We start from the raw sequence: 27,501 nt of genomic DNA, 5'->3' as shown, positions 1-27,501 counted from the left end.
TCATGCAAGTATATATGTTTCAGGTGAGTGATGTTTGCAAGAAGCTAACACGGATTGTAGTGGAAACAAACAGTAGTTTGATATAGGAGCATATCGATATTACATGCACAGTGTATTATTCGTGCGTAGTAAAAAGTAACGAACACTTTGTTTTCAATGTTGGTAGTACGTAGACGACAAACAACATCATGAAGCGCAAAAAATGTGCTCTGAAACTTGCAGCTTGAAAACTCATGATTGAGTACAAAATAGTACCAGATAAAGGACACAAAATATCAGCACCAGTTGGTAACAAAGTTGAATTGTGTAATAAAACAACTAGCTAGAAGTAAAAAAGAAACTTCGAAGCACATAGTTTGCACAAGCGCGATCGTTTATTCTGTTGAATGCTCGTAGGTGTGATTCTCTACGAGGAATATTATTTGTTTGATCGCGACTAAGACGGTTCCTCAGTTGGTCTTCAGTACCCAGGTTGGATCTTGGTTGTTCAGCTGCGAAGTTATGATTAGTTTGGTGATAATCGCCCGATGGTCGTATGTATCCTGCAGTAGAAGTCGGGTGAGTGGTTAGAACAATGAAGCATGCACTTTTTTAGACGGTTGCACTGAAAAAGGGAGAATTGGTTGTACGCCAAACGCAAATATGATTGATGGAAACTTATAACAGTGATGATAGAAGCATTGAATTAACACGTGAGTAGTTGCTTGGTTTAGGAGGGTAATACCTTGGAAAAGTTGGCCATGTTCTTCCCATCCCATTGCTTCATGAAGAGCATTGTGAATATTCCACAATCGAAGCTGGCAAAAATATAGAAGAGAGCATCATACGTAGTGTGAATTTTCTTCATCACCGACTTGAGGTGAAAAGATTGTATAAACTTACTGCGTTTTCTGTTGGGGGCAATCAGGGGGTTGAAGCATGTGAACTTCATGAAATCCAACTTTGTGAATGCTTTGTCATGCGCGGCTAGTGTCACAAAATTGGTAACCTAAAAATAAAGGGATGCAAAATGTAATCGATGCATCACCAAAAAAACAACACGCATTTAATTAGTTACTGTTAGTTTAGGAGAGTGCTCACCAGATTCTTTGACAACTCGTACACTTCATCATTTTTCAGCTTCTTGTCTGACGAATATGTTGATTTGTTTGTAAAGAAGGTTGATGCAGCATAGTATCCAATGTTGTTTATGGGGAATCGTGAAGTAAAGCTGCAAAATATTATGGGTATGAAGGGTATGAATTTGTTTTCAGGTGCTCATAGATTGTAAATTTAAAGGATGTCTTGTGCGCCTGTACATGATACGTTGCAAATTGGAAGTTTGAAAAAATTGATATAAAGTGATGAGCACAGTGTTTTATGGTGTGAGAAGTGTACCAAATCCTTTGACTTGAGCGAGCCATCTTGGTAGGCATTGTTGAATTCACGAAGGCAGTTTGTTGCAACGAATTTATCCTCGGGCACGCTTAGTTTTGCCTGATGAAAGTTATGAAATACAATGTAAAGAATATTAAAATAACTGAAGATGGAAACCGAAGAGATGTGTTGCGAAGGTTGTTACCGTCAAGGACTGTGAGAAGGCGTATTTGGTAGGAAGGGCAGAGCTGCATGCTTCCATTGTTTGTTGAAGGTTGAATTGGCGAATGTAGAGCTCCATTGTATGGGTGTCAACCCATCCGCGTGGCTTGAGTGCGTCACGGAAGTGTTCATATGATATATGATACCCACCGTAATCGATGAAAGGTGGCCTAATACAAGGGTGATTGCGAACAAACATAATTAGATGAAGCATTTTTTGTAAGTATAAACACATTACTAGGCAACCAAGGAAGCATAAGTTGCTTGCAGGTGAATCATAAACTTAATAAAAAGGTGTGAGGGCACGGATGTGATAGAATGAAAAAGTTGTGAGATGTAACCTTTTATCAGTTTTTTTGGGAGGCCTTAAACATTTGGCAGTGATGTACTTGTTGTACAGTTCTATCGAGGAGCTTGTAACCTTGATTTTCTTCAGCCTTGTTGTCCACAGTTTTTCGAAGACAAGCTCTCTTCTTCCTATTCTTCTTCTCCTGAGTTTGTGTGCCAATGGTGTGAAGGACATCTCCGGTGGTGGGTTGACCCCCCCTGGATGGATGATAGGTTGTACAATTATTTTATTGTTAATGGTGTAGACTGAATTTTGTAGTAGGAGTGTGAGTGAGTTGGAAAAGGGTGGAACCGTACCTCATTGACATTATGGCTCATGTTTGGTCCTTCGGATGTGTTATCCTAAGTAGACACATGTAAATTGTTGGACTCATGTTTTCACGTTTAAATGGAAGTTGCGAAAGGGGTTAGCGGATGCATTTTTGAAAAAGTGTACAAAGGTGCACCTGTGTGAGTTGTGTGGGGGATGTTGGTGTTGGTGCATGTACTGGGGATGATTCGTGACTTATGTGTGCCAGGTTTGCATCCACTATTGCCATGGTTGTAGGTCTTGCACGAGCAGAGATACGTGCAAGTAATGTTATTGAAAAAATAAGTGAAACCGAAATGAGATTGTAATATGGTATGTGATGCACTTACCTGCAGTTGTGGTTTGTACTACAGTTGTAGAAGCGTCTGCAATTTCGCCTTCATGTGTTGATGGAGGTGGTTCGGCGAAAGCTTGGGTCCAAGTCTGACCGGGGGGTAGAAGACTGAAACTCGGATCTTCGTAAGAATCGAGGACCCTCCGCAATGTTTCTTCTTCGCTGGTGGAATGCTTCATGACAGGAGACGATGTAAAAGCGTCTGCAGCTTGGTCTTGATGTGATGAGGGAGGTGGTTGGGTGCAAACTTGGTTCGCACCAGGAGCGGATGTTGAAGCTACATCCTGGTTATTCTGAGCTATTTTTGTAACACTTTTCTCCACCTCATCGGCATATGCAGTTGCTTCCTTCCAAAACCTGGTGTCGAGAGTTTCTTTTGGACCAGGTGGTTGAGGTTGTTCGATATGTATGTCCTGGAGTACCCTATGAGGTGAAGAATAATTTGTTGGATCTGGAGCATAATCTTTTGTGGCCGCTAAGACATCTTGTGCAAACTCGTCCATGCGCTTGGCGTGCAGTTTAGAAAGTCTCAATGTAGCTTTTGATATATCCTGTGCCCATTTTGCTTTTTGTCTTTCAATAATTTGAAGTAAGAAGGCTGGTAGTTCCTGAACGAAAGCATGGAGCATGTGAAATGGTGAATGATTTGAGAACATGATTGTGCATGTAAAATAATTCTGGAAGCATGTATATTACAGCATGAAGACATTGTTTATTATGGTGGAAGCATGGGTTTGATGTATAGAATTTACTCTAGAAGCATGTATGTTACAACATGAAGACATTTACTCTGGAAGCTTTTACTCTGGAAGCATTTATATTCCAGCATGAAGACATTTTTTATTATGGTGGAAGCATGGGTTTGGTGTATAGAATTTACTCTAGAAGCAAGTATATTACAACATGAAGACATTTACTCTGGAAGCTGTTACTCTGGAAGCATGCATATTACAGCATGAAGACATTTTTTTATTATGGTGGAAGCATGGGTTTGATGTATAGAATTTACTCTGGAAGCAAGTATATTACAACATGAAGACATTTACTCTGGAAGCTTTTACTTTGGAAGCATGCATATTACAGCATGAAGACATTTTTTATTATGGTGGAAGCATGGGTTTGATGTATAGAATTTTTTTTCCTGTTCATGTTCTTCAAGTTAGAGGGAAGCACGTAAATTACACAATGGCAACCTTAAGAAAAGATGGTAGAAACATGCATTGGAGTATAGAACTAGTAGGTTATCAAAAACTAATTTGATATCGTTGTACCTCCGGATGCTTGATAGGAAATTTAGGGGCCTCGTGATGCATGTCCTGATTTTCTTCATTCTACATAAAAATTTAGAATACCCGATGAGTAAAAGCTATACAAAAAAGCTTTGTTACAAATAAGCACAATGCCAGTGGGTACCTGTGGTGGATGGTTGGTACAATTGTTTTTTGTTTGTTGTATATATGGCTTTGTAGCAGGCTGGTCATCGTAGTTTGACAGTTGGATGGCATATGGTGTGCTTTCGGGTGCACGGAACTACAAAAAAATGCAGCATTTTAGCACACTTGAAGATTACAAATTCTTATATGGAGATGTACATGCAGAAACGGGGAGCGTCATATTGGAAAAGATTGGCATCTATCTTAATGAAGTAGTATCGCATTGGAATAGAAGGCAACAAATTTTGTATGGCCTTACCGGTCACGCCCTATATATATGTGCGTTGAGGGTCAATCTGCTTTTATCATGTAGCATGACAAATTTGAAGTCCTCATCTGTTACGTGGGATGCTCTAGGGAGTGAGTAATTTATGTGATGCGTCGAAATAGATGATTCAGGAAAGTCCAGAGGTCCATGTATATAATCTGAAAATAAAAAGATAGGATCAAAAAATATGAATAAAATAAATAATAACTATATAAAAGATGAGGTATAAGAAGTGCGTAGGCTAGTGTGTATACCGCAACCAAGGGTAGGCAGCTGCCAACCCATATTTTTTGAAAGCTCCATCTAATAGTGCTTTCTTCTTCTTCTTTTGGAATGTATCGATCTCAGTCATGACATCTTTCAGAATTTGAACTCCCCATGCGTACTCGCAAACCTCGGATGCAACTTCAAGGCTGCCTAAATACTCCAAAGGCACCATGTTTCCAGTTCCTGGTGTCAAATGAGTAGCCAATGCTACTAGGAAGAAGGTCCTAAAAAAGGTCTCGTCATCTAGATCAGCTTCTTTTTCTAGAATAGTTGCAGCATAGTGAATGGGCGCCCGTCTACCTTGATCATAATCTGTCTTGTAGAATTCTCGCTGAGGGGATTCTTCGTGCTTGCTTATGACAACAACAAGCCTAGTACCATGAGGAAGTCCGAGGACCTTTTCAACCATTTCTAGAGTGAATAGACTGCTGGTATTGTTTCGTGGGTTCCAAAATTCACCAAGCTTCGGGTCAATCTGTCAATGATCCATTTTAGGAGTCCCTCGGGGGCTGAGAATTTGCTAACATCCAGGAGATTGCCCCATTTTTTTTGGGTACGAATGAGGTTTTTCCTTGGTGGGGCGAGACCTAAGATAATATCATGTAACCGGCCAGCTACATATCGACTCTGGAGCATGAGCGACTCTTTATCTTTTTTAGTCATTGTTTCGTGTCACCTGAGAAAAAGGATGATGTGATGGGTTAGCAATTTTTGTATGTTGTATTAGGCATGACAGCAAAATGCAGTACAAAAAACTAAATGCATTGTTTATGGTCAGGAGCACAAAAAATGGGCACACGATGAATACGACGCATGACATAGGCATTAGTAAGTTGCTTCCATTGAATGGATGCTTTTCCTGGTGGCATTGTTATGGAAGCGTTTTTATAAACGATCGAATCAGAGAGTGGCCACTGCAGAAGCATCTATGTGTGATGCATTTTAAGATGCAACATGGTTCAATTTTGCTATTTAATGGAAGCAAGGATTTTTAAAAAAAGAACAGATAACAAATTTGCCGCCAAGTGTGTGTACATGTGACAGAGAAAGCATATTGGGATGTATTTGAGATATACATTTGCATAGATAGGAAGCACGGGTGGCACATATGAAAATATTCAAAACAAATGCTAGTCCACAAATGAACATATGAAACATTTAGTCTACTGGATGAATTAGGCCTCAAATTTCGTTGGAAAATATGAGAAAAAAATCCCAAATCTGGGACAATGCACAAAAATACAGATTACCTACGAACTGGGATGGGGAGCTCCAGCAAGTGGCAGCCGATGTAATGCGGCAGATTCAATCGACGGGACGTACGCCTTGGCGATGTTGCGGATGGGATGCCTGATCCGCTCGCCGCCGACAGGGTGGTAGATCCGATGGGGGGTGAGCTGGTGGCGCGTGGCGGGTCGAGCACGGGGGGTGAGCTGGATGTGAGAGTAGGCTTCGATGGACGGTGAGAGTCGCCTCGATGGACGGTGTGGGCAGCGGGGTCGTTGGGCTGTAGGGGCAACGGCGGTGGCTGGTGGCGGTGGAGGAGATGCCGCTGCATGCGACGAAGGCGGGGTGGCAAACAGAGGAGGGGGCAGAGCACGGCGCGGGGTTGTGGCTGTGAGGACGCTCCGACGGACAGTCCGATGGACGGTGAGGGTGGCGTTCGTGGCCGGTGGGGGCAGCGGGGTCGGTGCCTGTAGTGTCAGTGGTGTTGGTTGGTGGCGGTGGACGGGATGCCACTTCAGTCGACAATGGCGAGGTGGGGAAACAGGGGAGGGGACAGACACGGGCGGTTGTGGGGCGTTAATTGGAGTGGATTACGCGCGGGATTTAGGGGATACGGTTTTAGTTTCTAAATCGCAGATGAATCTGGAGCGTCAGGGATCCTTCTGGATCGACGGGAGTAGATGAGTCTGACGATGGCATCGTTCCAAATTATGGATACAAAGTGTTTACAATGAGAGGCTGGCGGGAACTATGTTGACCTGGTCTTTTGGAACCGAAGGCATCCTTAATTTTCTTCCAAACAATAGAATACATTAATTGGACTTCATTTGACCAAAGTCTTACTAGTGTTTGGCAGCTTCAAAAGAAAATTGCTAAACAAAATAAACAAACTAAAGAAAATCAGTAGCGAATATCCATTGACGCGTTTTTGTTTCGACAGGAAGATGACCAAATGGCAAATGCTAGAGCATGCTTAGCTAGACGAGACCTCACTTTTCTTAATATAGTATAAACACAAGCGTTCATATACACGGGCATACGTTCACTTTATAAAAATACACACGCACAACCTATCCCTATGGACACCTTTGAAAGACTAAGCCAACATATCATCTTGAGATTTGCGAAGTCACCGTAGATGCCTCGTCATCGACGAGAACGTCTCCTTCCACTGTAAATGTATCGTCGGAAATCCAAAAGTAATGCAAGCAACATGACTTGAACCCCGACGGGCTGGGTATACCACCGTCTCTCTCTGTCTTTTTTTCTTCATTGTGCTCTTTCCGTGCATAATTGGTTTATGTCACACAAACGTTTACGGGGTACCACGTTATTTTCTTTAATACAAAGATACGCAATATTGTGCATATTCGGGAAAAATCGTTGACAAATATTATGTGAGACACGGGATACACTTGTGCGCCCAAATTAATGAGAATCCAGTCAGTAACTCAGTATACACCTAGTCAAAATCTTGGAAATACATGAAACATACCCTGAAGTTTCGCCCGAGTTAGCTTAGAGTTCTCGTCTACCAATCTTTGTGCGTTTAAGTCCACACATTTTTTTTCAAAATCTTAATTCTGCCATTGCGAAATAGACAACACATTTTGATTGATCCATGATTTTTTCTACCCTTGTTTTCCCAAACGAGGGAAACGAGCTGCAAAGCCAAAAATAGTGCTGAAAAAGAAAAAGCTCCCATTTATAGTCGTCCCTAATCTCCTAGCGATATATGGACTCGACACCCTAAAAGTCTTCATATTTCCACTCCCCACCCTCGCCACCACCTCAAAAAAGGAAAACACCAACCCGCTCGTGAGCGCCACCACCACCATTTGGAGGAGAAGGAAGAGCGCCCCTCTCCTCTTCCACTGATTTCTCCCCCACAATCCACCCCGATCGCTCCTCCCCCCCTGTCGCCGCCTCCTCCCGGGCGTCCCAGCCGTGTTCGGGTCGCCGGGTTAGGTGCTGACCCGGGGCTTCTATGGCGTCGCCGCAGCGGGAAGCGGTGGCGGCGACAGCCGTCGTGGAGGACGTGCTGAGGATGCACGGGGAAGGATTAGGAGGAGGAGGGGGTGTAGTTGAAGTGGTGGCGATGGGGAGGAACATTGACATGGCCTGGCGCAAGGCGGAGGTGGCCGGTGAGTTCTTATCTTGGCTCCTTCTTCATTAATTTTTTGATTTCGTGTAATCTTATACGTACTACAGTAGTTGATTGATGATGCTTGGACCGGGGTACGTCTCAACCAAGGATTGAATTACTCTTTTAGTCCATACGCTTAGTGTTTTCTTTCTGGGTTGGAGCTTAGATTGTGCTCAAACAGTGTCATGGTGTAAACATCATTGCCTTGCTATGATCTTATCATATTTATATCGAAGAAGGTTTTTCTTATAATTATTTCCTCCACTTGACGGTAACAAGTTAAGATGAATTCGTTGGGCTGAACATGCAAAAGGCTGTAATTCCCCATTGGATGTCAGCTATTGGTGTGGTTTGCCATGCCCATAGGAATTGCTTCAGTAACTTTTTCCTGCACTCTCAGTGATGATAGTTGAAACTATCTATCCAATTGAATTTTGCATTCATGTTCTAGCTGTACTATCTGTCCAATTGACGACAAACTGCAATCTCATTAAGTAGACATAAATGTTTAATGTGTACCAGTATTTCAGAATTCAAGCATCAGCCTGACAGTACTATTAAGATATCTGAATTGGTTGAAAATTGTGCTTGTTTCGGGTTGATAAATGCAGCAGTAAGAAGAAACGAAGCAGCCAACTGGTTGAGGAGGACAGTAGGGGTAGTCTGTGCGAAGGACCTTGCCGAGGAACCATCTGAGGAGGAATTCCGGGTTGGCCTGAGGAATGGCATCATTCTCTGCAATGCAGTCAACAAGATTCAACCTGGCACTGTGCCCAAGGTTGCATTCGGCCCCTTCAAATCTTTAAATATTTCAAGTTTCCTTTTGGTGATTTTGCATGATGAGTGTGATGATTCTAGGTTGTGGAGGTCCACTCGGTTTCTACTGTCCCATCAGATGGTTCAGCTCTCTGTGCATACCAGTACTTTGAAAACGTGAGGAATTTCCTCACAGGCCTACAAGATTTAGGTCTCCCAACATTTGAGGTGTCCGACCTGGAAAAGGTGACACTATCATTTTCAGTTAAATCTAGATGTCTATGGCCAATCCCCTTATTAGTACAGTTTTGTAGTGTTAACTCCTGGCTCATAATACACTTTCTAAGGAATGTTGCTTCAGACTGTGCAGAAAACATATATTGTGTTTCTTTCTCCTCAGTGAACTTAACAAATTCATCTTAAACTCAACTGTAGGGTGGACAAGGGGTCCGAGTTGTAGACTGTGTTCTTGCCCTGAAGTCATTTGCTGAAACTAAGCAACTCGGCAAACAATCTTTATTTAAACATGGTGGCATTGTAAAGCCTTCAATGTCTACGAAATGCTGTGTTCGTAAGAATGAACCTTTTGTGAAGGCGATGACAAGGAGTCACTCAGCTGAGCTACTCCGGGATGGCGTATCACTGGAGCAATCTTTAGGTCTTGATTGTTCTCTAGAACCCGCTGAAATGGTAAGGGCCTATTCATTCAAAGAAAGAACAGTTAGTATATCTTACTTCAAACTAGGTGATTTTGCTTACTCTGAAATGATATTTGTTGTATTCATGGTTGTAGATTACTTCAGACTCCATCAGAATGCTTGTTCAAACAATTCTTTCAGATAAGAAACCAGAAGAAGTTCCATTGGTGAGCCTACTGGACAGTTTACTTTTTACGCAATGTGATTCATGGGGATTAATTTTTATACAAGGGGCTCTGCTAATTTGCAGCTTGTAGAATCACTCTTGAGCAAGGTTATTCATGAATTTGAGCGTCGTATGTCAAACCAGAATGATTTGGTATGCTCACTTATTTCAGTTTGTTCTTATGACCTTGTAGTTGTGGCTATGCTACCTCATGCACTGCTGGACTAATAGAGAACTCTTAATAGGTGAAATACACTATAGATCCTAATGACAGTAGCTCATTATCTAAAGCAGAGTCATCAGACACACCACAGGAAATGGAGGCAACTTCCACCAGCCATCATGGGAAGGTATCTATTTCTGTGAGCTACAGCTATGATTATCTTGACATATCTAACATACTGTTGAAATGAAATTTATTCCCTTTCCATGGCTGAAATGGATAAATACCCAAGTATTTTTCATTGACTCATTAATAATGTAAAGATGGACGAAGAAGATCAAGAGTCTGTCACTAATCATGTGAAGACGGACGAAGAAGACAACAGTTGTGTCACTAATAATGTGAAGATGGACGACGAATATCACAATTCTGTGAGTGCTACAGGAGATGTCAGTGCTGCTGTGCTTGTTAACGGTGATAACGTGGCAAAACATATACAGGCAAAGGCAGATGTACACTTTGAGCTACAAAAGAAACAGATACAGGTATTTATAAACCTCAAGCTTCTTTTCTGATTTCTGTTACTTTGCATTTCCACTATCTTCCTCTGGGTGTTGATGTTTTCTGTAGGATATGAAAAGTAACCTTTGTAGTGTTAAGTCTGGGATAGAGCAGTTCAAATTGCAGTACTCTGAAGACCTTACTAAGCTTGGTAAACCGAATCCTGAGTTTTGGGTTTAAAATATCTTATACTCCCCCCGTCCGGAATTACTTGTCGTACAAATTTATAAAAATGAATGTATCTAGAACTAAAATACATCTAGATGTATCCATACCCGTGACAAGTATTTTCGGACGGAGGGAGTACATTTTTATTTGAAATCATTGAAGGCATTGTTCTTCTTGTTGAAATAGGAAATCATTTGCACATTATTTCTCATGCGGCTTCTGGGTATCATAAAGTTCTTGAGGAAAACCGTAAGCTGTACAACCAAGTACAGGATCTTAGAGGTACCATTGTTTAGTCTTACAAAATGAGGTCTTCATGATTGCAGACTCATCCTTCATGGTGCAATGCTGCATATTAATACTTCATTTTTGTCCTTTGTCACCAGGGAATATTAGAGTATACTGTCGAGTGAGACCTTTCCTGCCTGGAAAGGTAAGTTCCTCAAGCAGTGTTGCTGGCATAGAAGATAGAACTATCACTCTCATGACTTTATCGAAACAAGCAAAAGATGCGCGGAAATCTTTTACTTTCAATAGGATCTTTGGGCCCTTAGCCACACAAGGTTTGTACCTACAAGATACTCTACTGTATCTTTGGCAACCAAAATGACATGCATCCTTCCGGTCACTGCAGCGGAGGTCTTCATTGACATGCAGCCTTTAGTCCGTTCTGTTCTTGATGGTTACAATGTATGTATATTTGCATATGGCCAAACTGGGTCAGGGAAGACCTTTACAATGGTACATCATTTTCCCATTTTTGTGGTAATTTTAGTCTGATTGCAAAATCAAAACATTATTTTTGTGATGTTGCAGAACGGTCCTAAAATACTGACAGAAGAAGGGCTTGGTGTCAACTATAGGGCTTTAAATGATCTGTTCGATATTCAAGCACAGAGGAGGGACACATTTTGTTACGAAATTTCTGTGCAGATGATGGAGATCTACAATGAACAAGTGAGAGATCTTCTTCACAGCGGTCCAAACAAAAAATATCCTTTGCTGATGAATTAGATACTGATCATGTCAGACTGTCAGTGTTCATCATTATCCTAATACAAAAATGAATCTCCTTTTTTTGACGATATACTACTTGATCTCCTTAACATCATTCAACATTAGAAATTCGAAATAGCTCTCAGAAAGGCATTGCAGTTCCAGATGCAAACATAGTTCCGGTCACGTCGACCTCCGATGTGGTTGATTTGATGAATCTTGGTCAAAAGAACCGTGCAGTCTGCTCAACGGCTATGAATGACAGAAGTAGTCGCTCCCATAGGTAATGCTTGATTTTTCAATGTTGCTTTCATGCCAAACAAAAACAAAAAAAGCCTAAACCTGGTATTTATAGCTGATGGTTGAGGAATGCACTTTACAGTTGTGTAACAGTCCATGTTCAAGGGCGAGATTTAACATCAGGCACGGTGCTAAGAGGCTGCATGCATCTTGTGGATTTAGCTGGCAGCGAAAGAGTCGATAAATCCGAGGTTGTGGGAGACAGACTGAAGGAGGCACAACATATAAACAAGTCACTGGCAGCACTAGGGGATGTCATCGCATCTCTCGCCCAGAAAAATGCGCATGTTCCTTACCGGAATAGCAAACTTACTCAGTTACTGCAGGACTCTCTTGGTATCTCTAAACTTGACATCCTTAATTTGCACCTTCTTGGGGCCGAAAATTGTGTATAATAAGTAATATGTGCTTGCTATTCTCAGGAGGACAAGCAAAAACATTGATGTTTGTTCACATAGCCCCCGAACCAGATGCCATTGGTGAATCAATAAGCACTTTGAAGTTTGCTGAGAGAGTAGCCAGTGTTGAGCTTGGAGCAGCCAAGACAAACAAGGAAGGAGGAGAAGTCAAAGAGCTCAAAGAACAGGTTAATTTAGTTACCAGCCTCCTCTTTGTTACTGTCATAAGGACTAGCTTTAGGTGGCTCTAAAGCAACTTTTTCTCATGTTTCTCTTACTGCAGGTTGCTTGCCTCAAGGCAGCTTTGGCTAACAAAGATGGAGAAAATGAAAACATACGAAGTACACATTCGAGCCCAGATATATTAAGAGACATTAAGATCAGTCATGCACCCTCGGCATCTGAGGACCCAGGGGAAGAAGCTGGATGTCTAGAGGTATTCATTTTCCAAGCTGAAGTTCATAGCACAACTTTTTTTTTTGATCAAAATTTTGAATGCAAAGCTGCAAAAATAGTTCTCCCTAGCCACAGATCCTATCGGGCTCGTATACTCGGATGATTTTTCTTTGCCTGAAAGTTTGCTGTCTTTACTAGTGTATCCAGTGAACATACATATATATCTTGTAGCATATACTCAGAATGATGTAGCATGTATTATATGAGGGTAAAGACATTCTGTCTAACAAAAATGAAGTTAGAGATACTTCACTGCATTTTCCGAACAACTTTAAATATGTCGTAAGCATCAGCGGAGCTACCACACAGTTTAATCAATCTAATTTTCTACTCCCTCTGTACCACAATACTTGTTGGGGAGAACTAGTCTAGTTCTCCCCAACAACAAGTATTTAGGAACAGAGGGAGTACATTTGTAATATAGACTCGAAGCAATGGTACTCCAACAAGGCAAACCAAGCCAAAATTTGAACTGTCAGACATGCTTGTCGAGAGCGATCCATCTTTGTGGCTTGATGGCTGTAATGGGAACAATACCCGGTTGAGGAGCAGCAATTCCTTACCAGACTTGGGACCCGATGCTACACATGATCTAGCATTGTATCAGCGAAGCAGTCCTGACCAACAATGGAGTCGGGCCGGGTCTGTTGCGACGGAGGATTCAGATGACGGCGAAGTTGGAACTACTTGCTCATCAGAACAAGATTCGGTGCGGCCAGCCAGCGCCTCAAAAGCTTCTGTTTCTGCCAATGGGGGCGCCTCAGTTGCAAAGAAGGCCCAAACCAAGAGTGTAAAAAGTACCGATATCACGTAAGTTTAGTTACCAACTATTGAATTGCTCGAGCAATCATCTAGTTTGTGCACTGCTGTTGTGAGTTACACTTGTTTTGAATATCTTTCAGAGGGACAAATCCTGCGAAAAAGACATCTCCATTACAGAAAAAGGCGAATGGAACGGCTCATATTCCAATCAAGAATGGTAAACAATCAACTTTGGATAGGAAAACTCCAAATGGTAAAGTGAGCACCAAAAAGTAAGCAATACCTATGGGAGGAGCTGGATTTTGTTGCGACCATCTTTACCATGGTCAGAGATTTTTTTTTGACGGGTACCATGGCCAGAGATAGCTAGACAAATATGTCGGCCCTACTGAAGGATATATGCTGGCCCTCTGGAAATGGTTACAGGGTTTTGAGTGATGTGTACATTCATTAATCATTTATCCATCCATCCATCCATCCATTCATTCATTCCATTATAGTGCAAATAGAGGAGATGCCAAGAGAAACAATGAGGTGGAGAGAAATGATCAACAAGGAGGACTTGTTTTGGACATGTATACCTATGGAAGCTGAGTAATTTTCTGTGTACGTTGTAGTCATGTTATGGGCCATAGCAATACCTTTGTGATCAGTTACTTGTATCCCAGTTGTTTGAGTTGCACATCAGTTGGGCATTTCAACCTTTTTCCCGGTGTGTTTGCTTTTTCTATCTTCATTTTATTTAAATATTGACCAACAGGGGACTACCCCTGAGGCATTTCGAATTAACACAAGAAGAAACAACCCAGGCACACACCCTTGAGCCCCGCTTGGAATCGGTGTATCTTTATACACTGTATTTATTTTACAGGTCTATATCATCGGCCACACTCGGTTTCCACCAGAAAAAATAGCGACATGGAGGCGTGTATATTTTACAGGGGTATAGCGCTGCAAAAAGACAATTCAATCAAGGCTTTGGTGATCATAAAAAGATAAGAGTGACAAAAGTGATAGATTGTCAAAAGTTAAGAGTGACAAAAGTGAAATGCCAAGAGCTAGAGTGGTATAAGGAAAATGAGCAAAAGCTAGAGTTGTAGAAACAGACTTTTCTGTCTTCCAAGCAAAGCTAGATGCCAATCTCTTGTACGCCCAGGTTTATGAATATAACTGAGTTCACTAAAGACACTAGTGTTAACAAACATCTTACATTATGGGACGAAGGGAGTACATGTAACTATATTTATGTCAAAGGGATTGCAAGGGCGCTACGACAGCAATGATGATCAAACTTGACCTCGAGAAAGCCTTTTGTTAAACACATGATATATGTGCATGTAACATAGGTGTTGTAACATGTGTTGAGATCTTTTCTCTATCTCTTGTAACGTAGAGTCCAAGGTAGATATAGTAGGCTGTTGGCATAGTTAGCTAGCGCATGTTTATATCCAACTACCTTGTATCCCTTGCCCCCCAAGATTGTAATCTCAACTATGTAAGCCTTATCAAGGACAGGCTCCTGCGTATATGAACACACACCCATCGCCCAGGAAGGATAAAGATTTGACCCTGTGGGGCGCTTCAACTCATCTATCACAAACTAGCTCCAACCACGGAAAACCGGTAGTCTTCTCGGAATCCCGTTGGAAAACCTCAACCTAGAGATAGCCCAAAGTATCCTTAGAATCCCGCGCACAAGACGTTCGAGGAAGGTAAAATAAATTCAGCAAGGCCGCCCGACGTGTCGACGAACCAGATATGAGTCGTGTATCTCATTCTCAGGACACGACCGGATTGTCCAAACTTCTGCTAGGCCAATCACAGAGTTGCCCCTGGTGGCCAGCGGCGGTCGGTAGGTTGGACCAACACTCATGAGGAGCACTGACCCGAGGGTTGATTAATTATCCATGGGGGTAGTCGACTGGTCCCTATGCATGTTTATTAGTTATTAGGCAAATGTAGTACCAATGTTGGGCCTTGCCAAAAGAGTTTTATCCCGAAACAAAAATCAAGGGGGTCCCCATAACAACCCCAAGCATGTTAGGAGCTCAATATGGAACATAACACCGGTACACAAGTAACTAGGGCAGCAAAGGTGGAACAAAACACCGAGCCAAAAGGCAAAGCCTTCCATCTTTTACCAAGTGTATATGTGCATTAAATTAAATAGCAATAATATTGTGATATATCAAGGAATCCATATTGTCACATGGAAAATAGCTCGCACCTGCAACCAATGCTATAAGAAGAGGCTGAGCAAGCGGTAACATAGCCAAACAAAGGTTTGCTGGAATGTGGAAGGGGTTAGAGGCATTCATGTAAATGTTGGGAGGCTTGATATAACAGGTGATAGGTAACAAAACATAACGATAGAAGAGAGACAACTACCACAGCGATGATAGTAGTGGTATCCAGGGAAATGATCATCTTGTCTTAGATCCTGCTTGCAAGAAGAACGACTCCGTGAAGTAGACTGATCAATGTAGTCGAATGAATCCTCACACTCCGACATGCTTGCGGAAATCTATCGAGAAGAAGAAATCCCGAAACAACAATCAACACACGATAAACACCACCACATATGCATGACATGATGCACAAACAAATATGATGCATGTTCAATTAATTATGCATGGTATGGCAAAGCACAACAATGAACTCCTACACATTAAGTGAAGCTAGTTCACTCCCGTTTAGGTACATGATAATGTTAAATATTGTTAAACATGTCAAGAGGTGAAGCATAAATAAATTATCTATGTAGGCATTTTAAATGAGGTTAGAAACAACTTATAGTATTTCCAAAATGACCCCACAAATTAATTTTGAAATTGGTCCAGATCTACCTAACTCATATTTTATATTTATTAAACAGCAAAATAAAGTGCACCCTGTGATTCTACATGTCATTCTAGTCAATTTACATATATAGATCATCTAAAACAGAGCTACGATCTAAAAGATATGACCATCACAAGATAATAAGCCATGAATGCAAAATGTATGCAAATGACAGCCACAAACATGTTAAATCATGGATGACTATATGAGATTTTAAGCAAGTTTCATATATGTCATGTTCGAAACGGGGCAACGGTTCAACAAATACAACTAATACAAGAAATAGTGATAACCTGCTCAAAACAGCAACATGGCATTTTATACACACCAAAACAGCCACCTACGGGATTCTAAAATGCGCAAATAAGATATGGGGCAGTAGTTGACAAGATGCACAACAGCTATCTCATAACGGCAAATTGAATAGAAGCATGGATTACTAGGAAATGAACTCACAAAATGGCTACTTGAGCACAATTTCAGGCTTAGTAAAACTACCAGTTTTAACAGTGCAATTTTTATCATGAAGACATATTGGCAGCAGTGAAAACACATGCTACATGTCATATAATGGCATGAAATTTTACAGCATGGTAGCAGGCATGATGCACTTCATTTCATTCCGTACTAGCAAGGTCTAGTTATGCACACAATCATAGCTAGCATCAACATTCTGAAATAATCAGATTCTCAAACTTGAATTATTTTGACCCTACAAACAACAACATTTTCATGGCATGTTCACATGAGGAAAACTACATAAAAAACATGACGTGCATGGCATGGGAAACCTACTAAAAACAACTAGACATATTATACTACAATTCACTCCATTGCACACATTCAAAAGAGGCATGGTTTGCTTAATTCAAGCTTCACAAAATGGAACATTACGAAAACAGATTAGCAGTTTTCGCATGATAGCACTTGGGGAGCAACAAACGAACAAGCTATTGATGGTTTACATGGAAACCAGATGCATGGCATCAAAGTACACATATTATAGAGCACATCTCATGAAGGAACCACATGCAAAAGGTCGATGGTTTGTTTGCAATCATCTGCAAAACTTTGAATAAAATTATAGATTTTGATGAAACGGTGTGAAGAACATGCAAATGATATATAACATGCAAATGAATCCTACTATGCATGCGAATGATGGCATCGTTGAGATCATGAAGAGTAGATGGATTTACATATATAACACGTCTCAATTAGACAAGCATGCACAAAGTTATAGCATGTTTAAAATGGTATATGATGATTTTTGTGCGAGAGAAAAAGACTTAGGGGATTTTTCACCTCGGGAAAAACAGGATGGGTGGATCTGGGATGCTGCGGGGTAGACGTTTGAATCGAGGGATACAACTGGTCCAGGGACGCGATGGTCCCGTGGCTGGGCAGAGGAGGCCCTGGCTCCGACGAGCATCAACGGTAGCGGTGCCGCGTGGACGGGTCTGGAGGTGATCGAAGGAGACTGGGGGTGGGGGATCTGGAGGCGGCGACCCCATCCCAGACGATGGCAAGGCCGGGCAGGCCAACTGTGGGCCTAAGACGCAAGAGGACGACGACGGAGCTTGGGCATGATAGGGAGGTGGGAGCCTTAGACGCGACGGGGAAAAAGGCGACGACGAAGTGCGGCGGTGGCGCAAGAGGCGGGCGGTGGAACTTGGCCATGGCAGGGAGGTGGGATGCTCAGGTGCGATGGGGAGGAAGGCATCAACGTTCTGCGGAGGTGGCTGTGAGGTAGCGGGGCAGGCAAGCTCGGGAGGCGAAGGGGAGGCACTGGGCGCAGGGCGCGACGCCGCTGGAGGTTCTCCTGGGCGGCGGGACACGAGTAGGGGCACAGGCGCGCAGGCGACGACGGCTCAGGCCCGGGCGGGCCGACTATGGGCCTAGTGGGACTGCCGCTGGTGGGGAGTCTGGCTGGCTGCGGGGGCGCGACTGGCTGGCTATGTGACTACACCTTCTTGGCGTCTGATCCAGCCACGGAGGACCTTGATTGCGGCTTGGGTGTCGATCTAGTGGCTCGGCTCGGAGCTGGTGGGTGTGGCTGGGCTCCGGGAGGACAGATGTTGGCAAGGGAACGACGAGGCATGGAAAGAGAGGCGAATGGCGGTGGCTGGAGGTAGGGGAAGGGTTAGGGAGCTAGGTTTTAGCCCAAAATAGGCAGGGTTAGCTGTCTATTTATAGATAGGGGCTACGGAAGAGGGTTTTGCTCGGGTTTTCGATCGACGGATCACGATCGGACGATGCAAACCGGGGGAGAGGCTAGCTGGGTTATGGTGGGATGTGGAGAGGTGGTGGGCTGAGATGAGAGGGAAGTTTACGGCCCGACAACGGAGTTTTAAAATATCGAAACGTCCGATAATTTATCCGATGACGATGCCGCTACAGTCATTCGTTGGGGTATTAAACGACCTCCAAATGCGATAAAATTTGGTAGGCGGTCTACCTACAATAAAACAAGACCGCACGCCAACTTTCAACCCAACGTGAGAAAGTTTTATACACACTTTTTAAAATAATATTTTAACAATGCCACGGGTGCGTGCGTGTGCGATTGATCTCGGAACGATCAATGACAAGAATGGAGAGAACTGACAACTAACTACAGATGTAAGTTTTGAAAAATGACGACCACGGAGTGTTGATGAAATGCGGATGATGTGCATGATGCGATGATGAATGCGAGAACCAAAAAAATCACATGACAACAACATAATAGAACGAGAATCTTTTGGAGCATCGATTCCGGGCTGTTACAAGTCTCATTCACTAACAAGAGATCTTGACCCAAGATCTTAGAATGAAAGTGGAAGAGGTAGAAGAAAGGAAGAGTTAAAACTTGGTTGCTTCTTTGACAAACGAGTGAAACCAACGAAACTAGAAGGATGCAAGAGATGAAGAATGATATGAGAAACAAGCAAGAATTCAAAAGAAATTTGGGAAGTACTTCGGTAGGAAAGAGAGGCAATACTTGATAAGATGGAAGAACTTGACAAGAGGACAAAACACTCCGGTTAAATGGACAAACAAGGAAAGAACATGATCTTGATAAACCGAGATGAAGGGTCGAAGAGAACAACACCACAACAACTTCGGAACAAGAGAATATAAGCTAGATCACTGGAAAGAAAAGAACGGATAAGAAAATGGCTACTTCTATCACAATTGAATTGAAGAGCATCCTTTCAAGAAGAATTGAACGGAGTTCTTGGAACATCAACAAGAAAATAATAAGATTGTTGTGGGCTTATGGAATCCATCTCAAAATTATGACGTGACAATCGACCACTAACGGAAACAATGATTTATTGGGAGCAATAGGACATGCAAAACTTCTTTCACCAAGAGGATACATTGAGAACTTGGATCAATGATAATCACCATAACCACAACAATCCTTAGGAAAATCTTTAGGTGAAGTCCAACCCAAGATATCTCCAAGGAAGACAAATGAGTTTAAATACATCATTGTTGAGAAATTCACTTCGAGACTCCTCATGAATGAAGATTGACATAACACCAAATCAATAGATAAGGAGAATGAATTGCACTTTGAAATGCAAGAGAAAGAATATGCGATGTTCTCCAACAAGAATCTTGAAGAACACATTGAAAATGAATTAAATACTTGAAGAACCTCCGTATACAAAATAATGATAAAATGAAATGAAGGTTGAAAAGAATAAGATTATGACCTTTCAAGATTTAGATGGAACTTCGTGAAGAGATACTTGAGAAAACTTGGAACTTCGGAAAACAAAAGATGAATAGCTTAGAATCGAAAATTGATATCATGAGCCACTCCGGAAGAAGAATTGAAATCACTTTGATGAAACGAGAATAAGAATTATGTTATGCTTATCCTTCATCAATTTAAATTGATGACAAGCAATGTATTTGGCATACAACTTATTCTTTTTGAAAGGATTAAAGAGAGGAAGATAGGGCACAAACTTGAAGAAGTCTTGAACGGAACACCGGTAAGAATTAAAATGAATGAGAAAACTTTGAATGAATGGAGATACATGAGAACGAAGAGATAATGATCCGTCTAAGAGAAAACTTTCAAAAAGGCACCGGAATAATTGAGATAAGAATGAAGAGACAACAATTGAGAAGAATTGAGAGCGAAAGCTAAAAGCTGAGAATGAAGAAATCTTCTGAAATGATGGCCTTCGGAGGATTGAGAAATAAAATAATTCTGAAATGCACCGGATATATGAAAATAATTTATCTTAATCGAAATCAATTTGATAGAAATCACAAAGCTGATATGGCAATCTTCAAAGGAATGGACAAGGATTTAAGGGGAACTCTTTTTCGGTCTTCTAGCTGAGAATGATGACGAAGAAACACCACCAAAAGTTACTAGGACACTCCAGAATAATGAATAAGAAAAGGTTGAGCCAACGATGAAAATGATTTAGAAGTGATCTTCCAGAAGGAATATGACTGATGGAATTATTTCTTACGTCATATTGAAAAGAGCTTGAGGACATATCCGGAAAAGATTGACACTCCAGAATAATGAATAAGAAAAGGTTGAGCCAACGATGAAAATGATTTAGAAGTGATCTTCCAGAAGGAATATGATTGATGGAATTATTTCTTACGTGAAAAGATCTTGAGGACATATCCGTAAAAGATTAGATGAGACACGTAAGATCCTGGGAAAAACCTCTGGGTTATGGGCCCACTAAAAGAGAACACCGTTGAAATTTCTAAGAGGGAGAGATTACACCGGTAGAAAATAGAAACTTAATGACGTTAGACCCTCAAAATAATTTAAAGGATTTGAATGGCGAAACACGAATCTTCTGAGACATCGTCAGCACTCCGGATAGAATAGAGAGGGATGTAAAACCAAGGTAGGCTTGGCTGAGAATTTCCAACACAGGAATCATTTAACACATGAAAAAGGATATGATGAACACAGGGAGGTTGAATAGAATCCACCAGAAAGAAAACAATAACGAAGAATCATGGAATCATAACACTTGAGCATCTTCACAATGAATCACCGGATACAATATGGAAGAGAAGATAGCCGAAGCAACAATGAAAGAAAGGCACTTGGCTGATAATTTAATCATTGAAGAAAATGGCGGGAGGGTGGGGAAAAACAAAGACAACTTGGGACAGATGAGACGAAATCCATAAAGAAATATGAGGATTGATCTTGCAAATATTGAAAATGATTGAATTACCTTGAAGAGAAGCATAGAGATTGAAAGAATTTGACATGACAATTGGATTGAGCCAAAGGATTAGTATTACCATAAAAATATGATAAAATGACTTAGAAAATATATGAAATCACCACTTGACCCCGAAGCAACTTGAATTAGCATACTCCAACAAAACAAAGGATGAGGCTTACGAAACAAGCCAGAAACAAATACATAACCCATTATCAATTTGTTGGGAAGACAAACCTAGATAACTAATTGAATTTCCACCTAAGAACTACCGAAATCTTTCTGGTTATGCAATCTAGTCCAACGGATACACGGAGTAATTACTGAATCAATCACTCAACTCCTAGCAATAATACTACCCGTATAGTGTATCACAGCCGTCAACACATAACCAGAGATCTCGGAAACTCATCTATCTCAGACCCACGTAATCACAATGATACCAATTATGGTAGTACATCTGGACGCTCTACCCGGTACTGGGTGATGCCAAACTCCTCTCGCCACAAAGAGGATTGAAGCAATTTTGAACACCTCTGTCGTGAGTACTAAGGAAACTGAATGATAGCATTGTGTCGACAACTCCCTGGAGCTATACTCCAGGAAATAGGAGGCACCAAGTACAGAATACCGTCAGATCGGCGTTATAGAGATTCCAAAGTACCCGCGTGATCTTAAAAAAAATTGAGTGAGAAGAGGGATAGAATTAAAGTTCCTACGTCAGATTCCCCACGAGAGCATAGAAGAGGAGTAAAAAGAATCCCACTCAATGATATATAACTAGACTCAAAGTAGTTTTTCACTAGAATCGACTTGGCCAAGTTTGATCAATCAAGGGGGCTCCTAGGTTGGTACTGCACTGATACCAACTTGTAACACCCAAGATGTCACTCTATCCTTATTTTGGCACGAGGGCCTCAAAAGGGATAGATGCGCATCTCGTTGTTCATAAGAATGGATATCGTTACAAGTACATGTAAAGAAGAGATGAGTATATGAAGTTGGCTTACACTCGCCACAAGCTAATCATGATCATCTCAATACAAACATACATTCAAGAACCATTCAGAAGAGCAGGGTCCGACTACGAACGGAATCAAATGATAAAAATGACGTCCATCCTTGTTATCCCAAGGCTGCCGGCCTGGAATCCATCCTATATTAATGAAGAAGAAGAAGAAACTCCAAATAGAACAATCATCATGCTCACATCAAAGTATCGCTTCACCTATACCTGCAACCGTTGTTGTAGTAATCTGTGAGCCACAAGGACTCAGCAATCTCATTTCCAAAGGTATGAAGAGTAACAAAGTTTAATGGGTGAGGTATGGTTAAGTGGTGAGGTTGCAACAAGACTAAGCATTTATTTGAGTGGCTAACTTACAAGTAAAATAATAAGATGGGGGGGGGAGTGTTCTATGCATAACTAACGTGAACTAATAATGATCTAGAATTGATCTTGAATACCTACTTACAAGGCAAGCAGAACCCCATCATGTCCTCTCTCGGGTTCAGAACTCATGAGAAGAGAAAGTCATGGTTATGCACACGGTTGGCATATTTTAATTGAGTTTACTTCCAGTTTTCTGTGACCGGGTGGTAAACAAAGTTTCGAAGTTGCCACATCAATGCAGGCATGGCTCTCAGAAAGATTTATCCCTTGAAGGGTGCTCCAACTTATCCATCAAAAACTAGCCACAAGTTGCGTGGAAAACCTCAACCATGGAAAACCCGTAGTCTCCTCAGAATCCTGTTGGAAAACCCAACCTTGAGATAACCTAAAGTATCCTTGGAATCCTGCGCACAAGACGTTCGAGGAAGGTAAAACAAATCCAGCAATGCCACCCGACGTGTGGACGAACCCGATAGGAGCCATGTATCTCATTCTCAGGACACAATCAAATTGTCCAAACTTCCGGTAGGCCAATCACAGATTTGCCCCTGGCGGCCACCGACGCATGACAGGTTGTACCAACAATCATGCGGAGCACTGGCCCGGGGGTTGATTAATTATCCACGTGGGCCTACTGGTCCCTATGCAAGTTTATTAGTTATTAGGCAAATGTAGTAACAATGTTAGGCCTTGCGAGAATAGTTTTATCCCAAAGCAAAAATCAAGGGGACCTCATAACAACCCCAAGCATGTTAGGAGCACTCAGTATGGAACATAACACCGGTACACAAGTAACTAGGGCAGCAAAGGTGGAACAAAACACCGAGCCAAAAGGCCAAGCCTTCCACCTTTAACCAAGTGTATATGTGCATTAAACTAAATAGCAATAATATTGTGATATATCAAGGAGTCCATGTTGTCACACGAAAAACAGCTTGCAACTGCAACTAGCAACGGCGCCATAAGAAGGGGCTGAGAAAGCGGTAACATAGCCAAGCAAAGGTTTGCTGCGATGTGAAGGGGGTTAGAGGCTTTCATGGCTATGTTGGGAGGCTTGACATAATAGGTGGTATGTAATGAGACATAACGATAGAAGCAAGACAACTATCAGAGTGATGATAGTGGTGGTCTACAGGGAAATGAGCCTCTTGCGTGAGATCCCGCTTGGGAGAATAGTGAATCCGTGAAGTAGATGAACCAACGTAGTCGAACAAATCCTCACACTCTGACATGCTTGCGGAACTCTATCAAGAAGAGACAATCCAGAAACAACAATCAACACACGATAAACACCACCACGTATGCATGACATGATGCACAAACAAATATAATGCATGCTCAATTAATTATGCATGGTATATCAAAGCACAACAATTACCTCCTACATATTAAGTGAAGCTCAATATGCAACGAGTTGCATATAGACGAAACACCATATTTGAATTACTTAGTTCACTCCTATTTAGGTACATGACAATGTTAAATGTTGTTAATTTTTTCAATAGGTGAAGCATAAATAAACTATCTATCTAGGCATTTTAAACGAGGCCGGAAACAACTTATAGTAAACAACCCCACAAGTTAATTTTGAAATTGGTCCAGATCTGCCTAAACCATGTTTAATATTTATTAAACAGCAATATAAAGTGAACCACGTGATTCGACATGTCATTATAGTCTATTTACATATATACATCATCTAAAACGGAGATATGGTCTAAAAGATATGACAATCACAAGATAATAAGCCATGAATGCAAAATGTATGCAAATGACAGCCAAAAGCATGTTAAATCATGGATGCAACAAGATATTGTGAAACTACATGAGATTTTAAGCAAGTTTCATATATGGCATGTTCGGAACACAACAAAGGTTCAACAAATACAACCAATACAAGAAATAGTGATAACCTGCTCAAAACAGCCACCTACAAGATTCTAAAATGCGCAAATAAGATATGAGGCGGTAGTTGACAAGATTCACAACAACCATACCCTAACGGAAAATTTAATAGAAGTATGGATCACTAGGAAATGAAATCACAAAGTGGCTACTTGAACACAATTTCAGACTTACTAAAACTATCAGTTTTAACAATGCAATTTTTATCGTGAAGGCATATTGTTAGCAAGAAAAACACACGCTACAAGTCATATAATGGCGTGAAAACATACAACATGGTAGTAGGCATGATGCACTTCATTTCATTCCACACTAGCAAGGCCTAATTATGCACACAATCATAGCTAGCATCGACAAAACATGACATTCTGAAATAATGAGATTGTGAGACTTAAAACAATTTTGATTCTACGAATAGCAACATTTTCATGGCATGTTCACATGAGGAAACTAATAACAAAACATGATTTACAAGGCATGGGATACCTACTAACAGCAACTAGACATATCATACTACACTTCACTCCATTGCACACATTCAAAAGATGCATGGTTTGCTTACTTTGAGCTTCGCAAAATGGAAGTTTAGAAAAAACAGATTAATAGTTTTTGCATGACAGAACATATGGAGCAACAAATGAACAAGATAATGATGGTCTACATGGCAACCAGAGGCATGGCATCAAAGTACACATATTATAGAGCAAATCCGATGAAGAAACCACATGCAAAAGGCCTACAGTTTGTTTGTAATTATCCGCGAAACTTTGAATAAGATAACATATTTCAAAAAATAACGCAAAACACTTTTTCCATAGAGATATTAGCATGTAAATGAATCTACTATGCATGGAAATGATGCCATCGTGTAGATCATGAAGAGTAGATGGATTTACATATATAACATGTCTCAATCGAATATATGTGCACAAAGTTATATCATGTTTAAAATGGTATATGATGTTTTTTGTGCGAGAGAAAAGGACTTAGGGGATTTTTCACCTCAGGAAAAACGGGAAGGGTGGATCTGGGCGGCTGCGGGGCAAACGTTTGGATTGAGGGATCCGAGTAGTCCATGGACGCGGCGGTCCCGCGACTGGGCAGTGGAGGCCGTGGCTCCAGCAGCTTCAACGACGGTGACGCCGCGTGGACGGGGCGAGATGTTACCGGAGGAGGCGGGGGGGGGGGGGGGGGAGCAGAGGCATTAATAAATTGATTATTTTTATATTTCTTTGTTCATGATAATCGTTTATTATCCATGCTGGAATTGTATTGATTGGATACTCAAATACATGTGTGGGTACATAGACACCATTGTGTCCCTAGTGATCCTCTAATGGATTAGATCGTTGATCAAAGATGGTCAAGGTTTCCTAGCCATAGACATGAGTTGTCATTTTATAACGGGATCACACTATTAGGAGAATGATGTGATGGACAAGACCCAAACTATGAATACAACATATGATCATGTCAGTTTATTGTTATTGTTTTCTACATGTCAAGTATCTGTTCCTATGACCATGAGATCATGCAACTAAATAACACCGGAGGAGTACCTTGTGTGTATCAAACATCGCAACATAACTGGGTGACTATAAATATGCTCTCCAGGCATCTCCGAGGGTGACTATTGAGTTGTCATGGATCAAGACTGGGATTTGTGAGTCCGTGTGATGGAGAGGTATCTCAGGGCCCACTCAGTAATACAAGATCATAACGAGATTGCAAGAAATGTGACTAAAGAGTTAGCCACGGGATATTGTATTACGGAACGAGTAAACAGACTTGTCGTTAACAAGATTGAACTAGGTATATATGGAGATGCCAACGATCGAATCTCGGGCAAGTAACATACCGATGAACAAAGGTAACTACGTGCAGGATCCTTGACATTGAGGTTCAACCGATAAAGATCTTCGTAGAATATGTAGGAATCAATATGGACATCCAGGTGTCGTTATTGGTTATTGACCATAGAGGTGTCTTGGTCATGCCTACATTGTTCTCGAACGCGCTGGGTCTACACACTTAAGTTTGGTGACGATATAAGTATAGTCGAGTTATTATGTTGGCGAGCAAAGATTTTTTGTAGTCCCGGATGAGATCCTGGACGTGACTAGGTACTCCAGAATGGTCTGAAGGTGAAGATTGGTATATAGGGCGAAGGGCATCGGAGTCCGGAAGTGTTTCGGGATTTATCGGGGATTCGAGGGAGTACCAAAAGGGGTTTTAGGGGGGGGCAAGTGTTGGGAGGCCTGATGGGCCAAGGAGAGGGGTGCACCAGCCCACTCTGGGCTAGGTACCGCACAAACCCATCCCACTTTGGCTAGGAGATGGCCACACCCCCTAGGGCCGTCGGCCACCCTAAACTTGGGTGGCAGGGCACCTTTGGGGGGGGGGCACCCAAACCCTGGCCTCCACCCCCTTGGCTGCCGACCCCTAGGGGAAACCCTAGGGAGCCCTCCTCTCCTCCCTCCCCCCTATATATAGTGAGGAAGAGAGAGGGCAGCCGCACCACAAGGTGCTACGGCGCTGCTCCTCCTCTCCCTCATTGTTCTTCTCCTCTCATAATCGCAGGGCAAAACCCTGCTAAGTTTTCACCACCACCACCTCACCACGCCGTCGTGCTGCCGGAGGACTCATGCTACTACTTCACCATTGCTTGCTCGATCGAGGAGGTGAAGGCATCATCAAGATGTACATGTGCTGAATGCTGAGGTGCCTCCCGTTCGGCACTTGATCGGGAGTCCACGTGAGGAATCGTAATTGGATCACAAAGACGTTTGACTACATCAACCATGTTTCTTAATGCTT

General features: G+C 41.8%; 1 protein-coding gene across 3 annotated transcripts; it reads left to right on the top strand.

The window, feature by feature from the left end:
• The first annotated feature begins 7,561 nt into the window (after nucleotides 1-7,561).
• LOC123448400 (kinesin-like protein KIN-14P) lies at nucleotides 7,562-14,040 on the top strand. 3 transcript variants are annotated; one of them, XM_045125256.1, is made up of 19 exons: nucleotides 7,567-7,909; nucleotides 8,523-8,689; nucleotides 8,770-8,913; nucleotides 9,103-9,357; nucleotides 9,461-9,532; nucleotides 9,616-9,684; nucleotides 9,777-9,881; nucleotides 10,018-10,239; nucleotides 10,325-10,406; nucleotides 10,610-10,705; nucleotides 10,810-10,986; nucleotides 11,058-11,164; nucleotides 11,240-11,415; nucleotides 11,541-11,702; nucleotides 11,802-12,055; nucleotides 12,142-12,305; nucleotides 12,401-12,553; nucleotides 12,998-13,383; nucleotides 13,476-14,040. In XM_045125256.1, exons 1-19 carry the CDS (start codon nucleotides 7,753-7,755, stop codon nucleotides 13,609-13,611), a joined length of 3,084 nt encoding a protein of 1,027 aa, XP_044981191.1. In that variant the 5' UTR covers nucleotides 7,567-7,752; the 3' UTR covers nucleotides 13,612-14,040. The 3 variants fall into 3 exon arrangements, with proteins under 3 accessions (XP_044981192.1, XP_044981193.1, XP_044981191.1); XM_045125257.1 differs by lacking the exon at nucleotides 13,476-14,040 and having other exon boundaries at nucleotides 7,562-7,909; nucleotides 12,941-13,082; XM_045125258.1 differs by lacking the exon at nucleotides 13,476-14,040 and having other exon boundaries at nucleotides 7,562-7,909; nucleotides 12,946-13,066.
• The last annotated feature ends 13,461 nt before the right edge of the window (nucleotides 14,041-27,501 follow it).

Source organism: Hordeum vulgare, chromosome 4H, assembly GCF_904849725.1.
Source record: "Hordeum vulgare subsp. vulgare chromosome 4H, MorexV3_pseudomolecules_assembly, whole genome shotgun sequence".
NCBI lineage: Eukaryota > Viridiplantae > Streptophyta > Magnoliopsida > Poales > Poaceae > Hordeum > Hordeum vulgare.
Note: the sequence above shows the minus strand (reverse complement) of the source record. Positions and strands in the feature narration are given on the sequence as shown.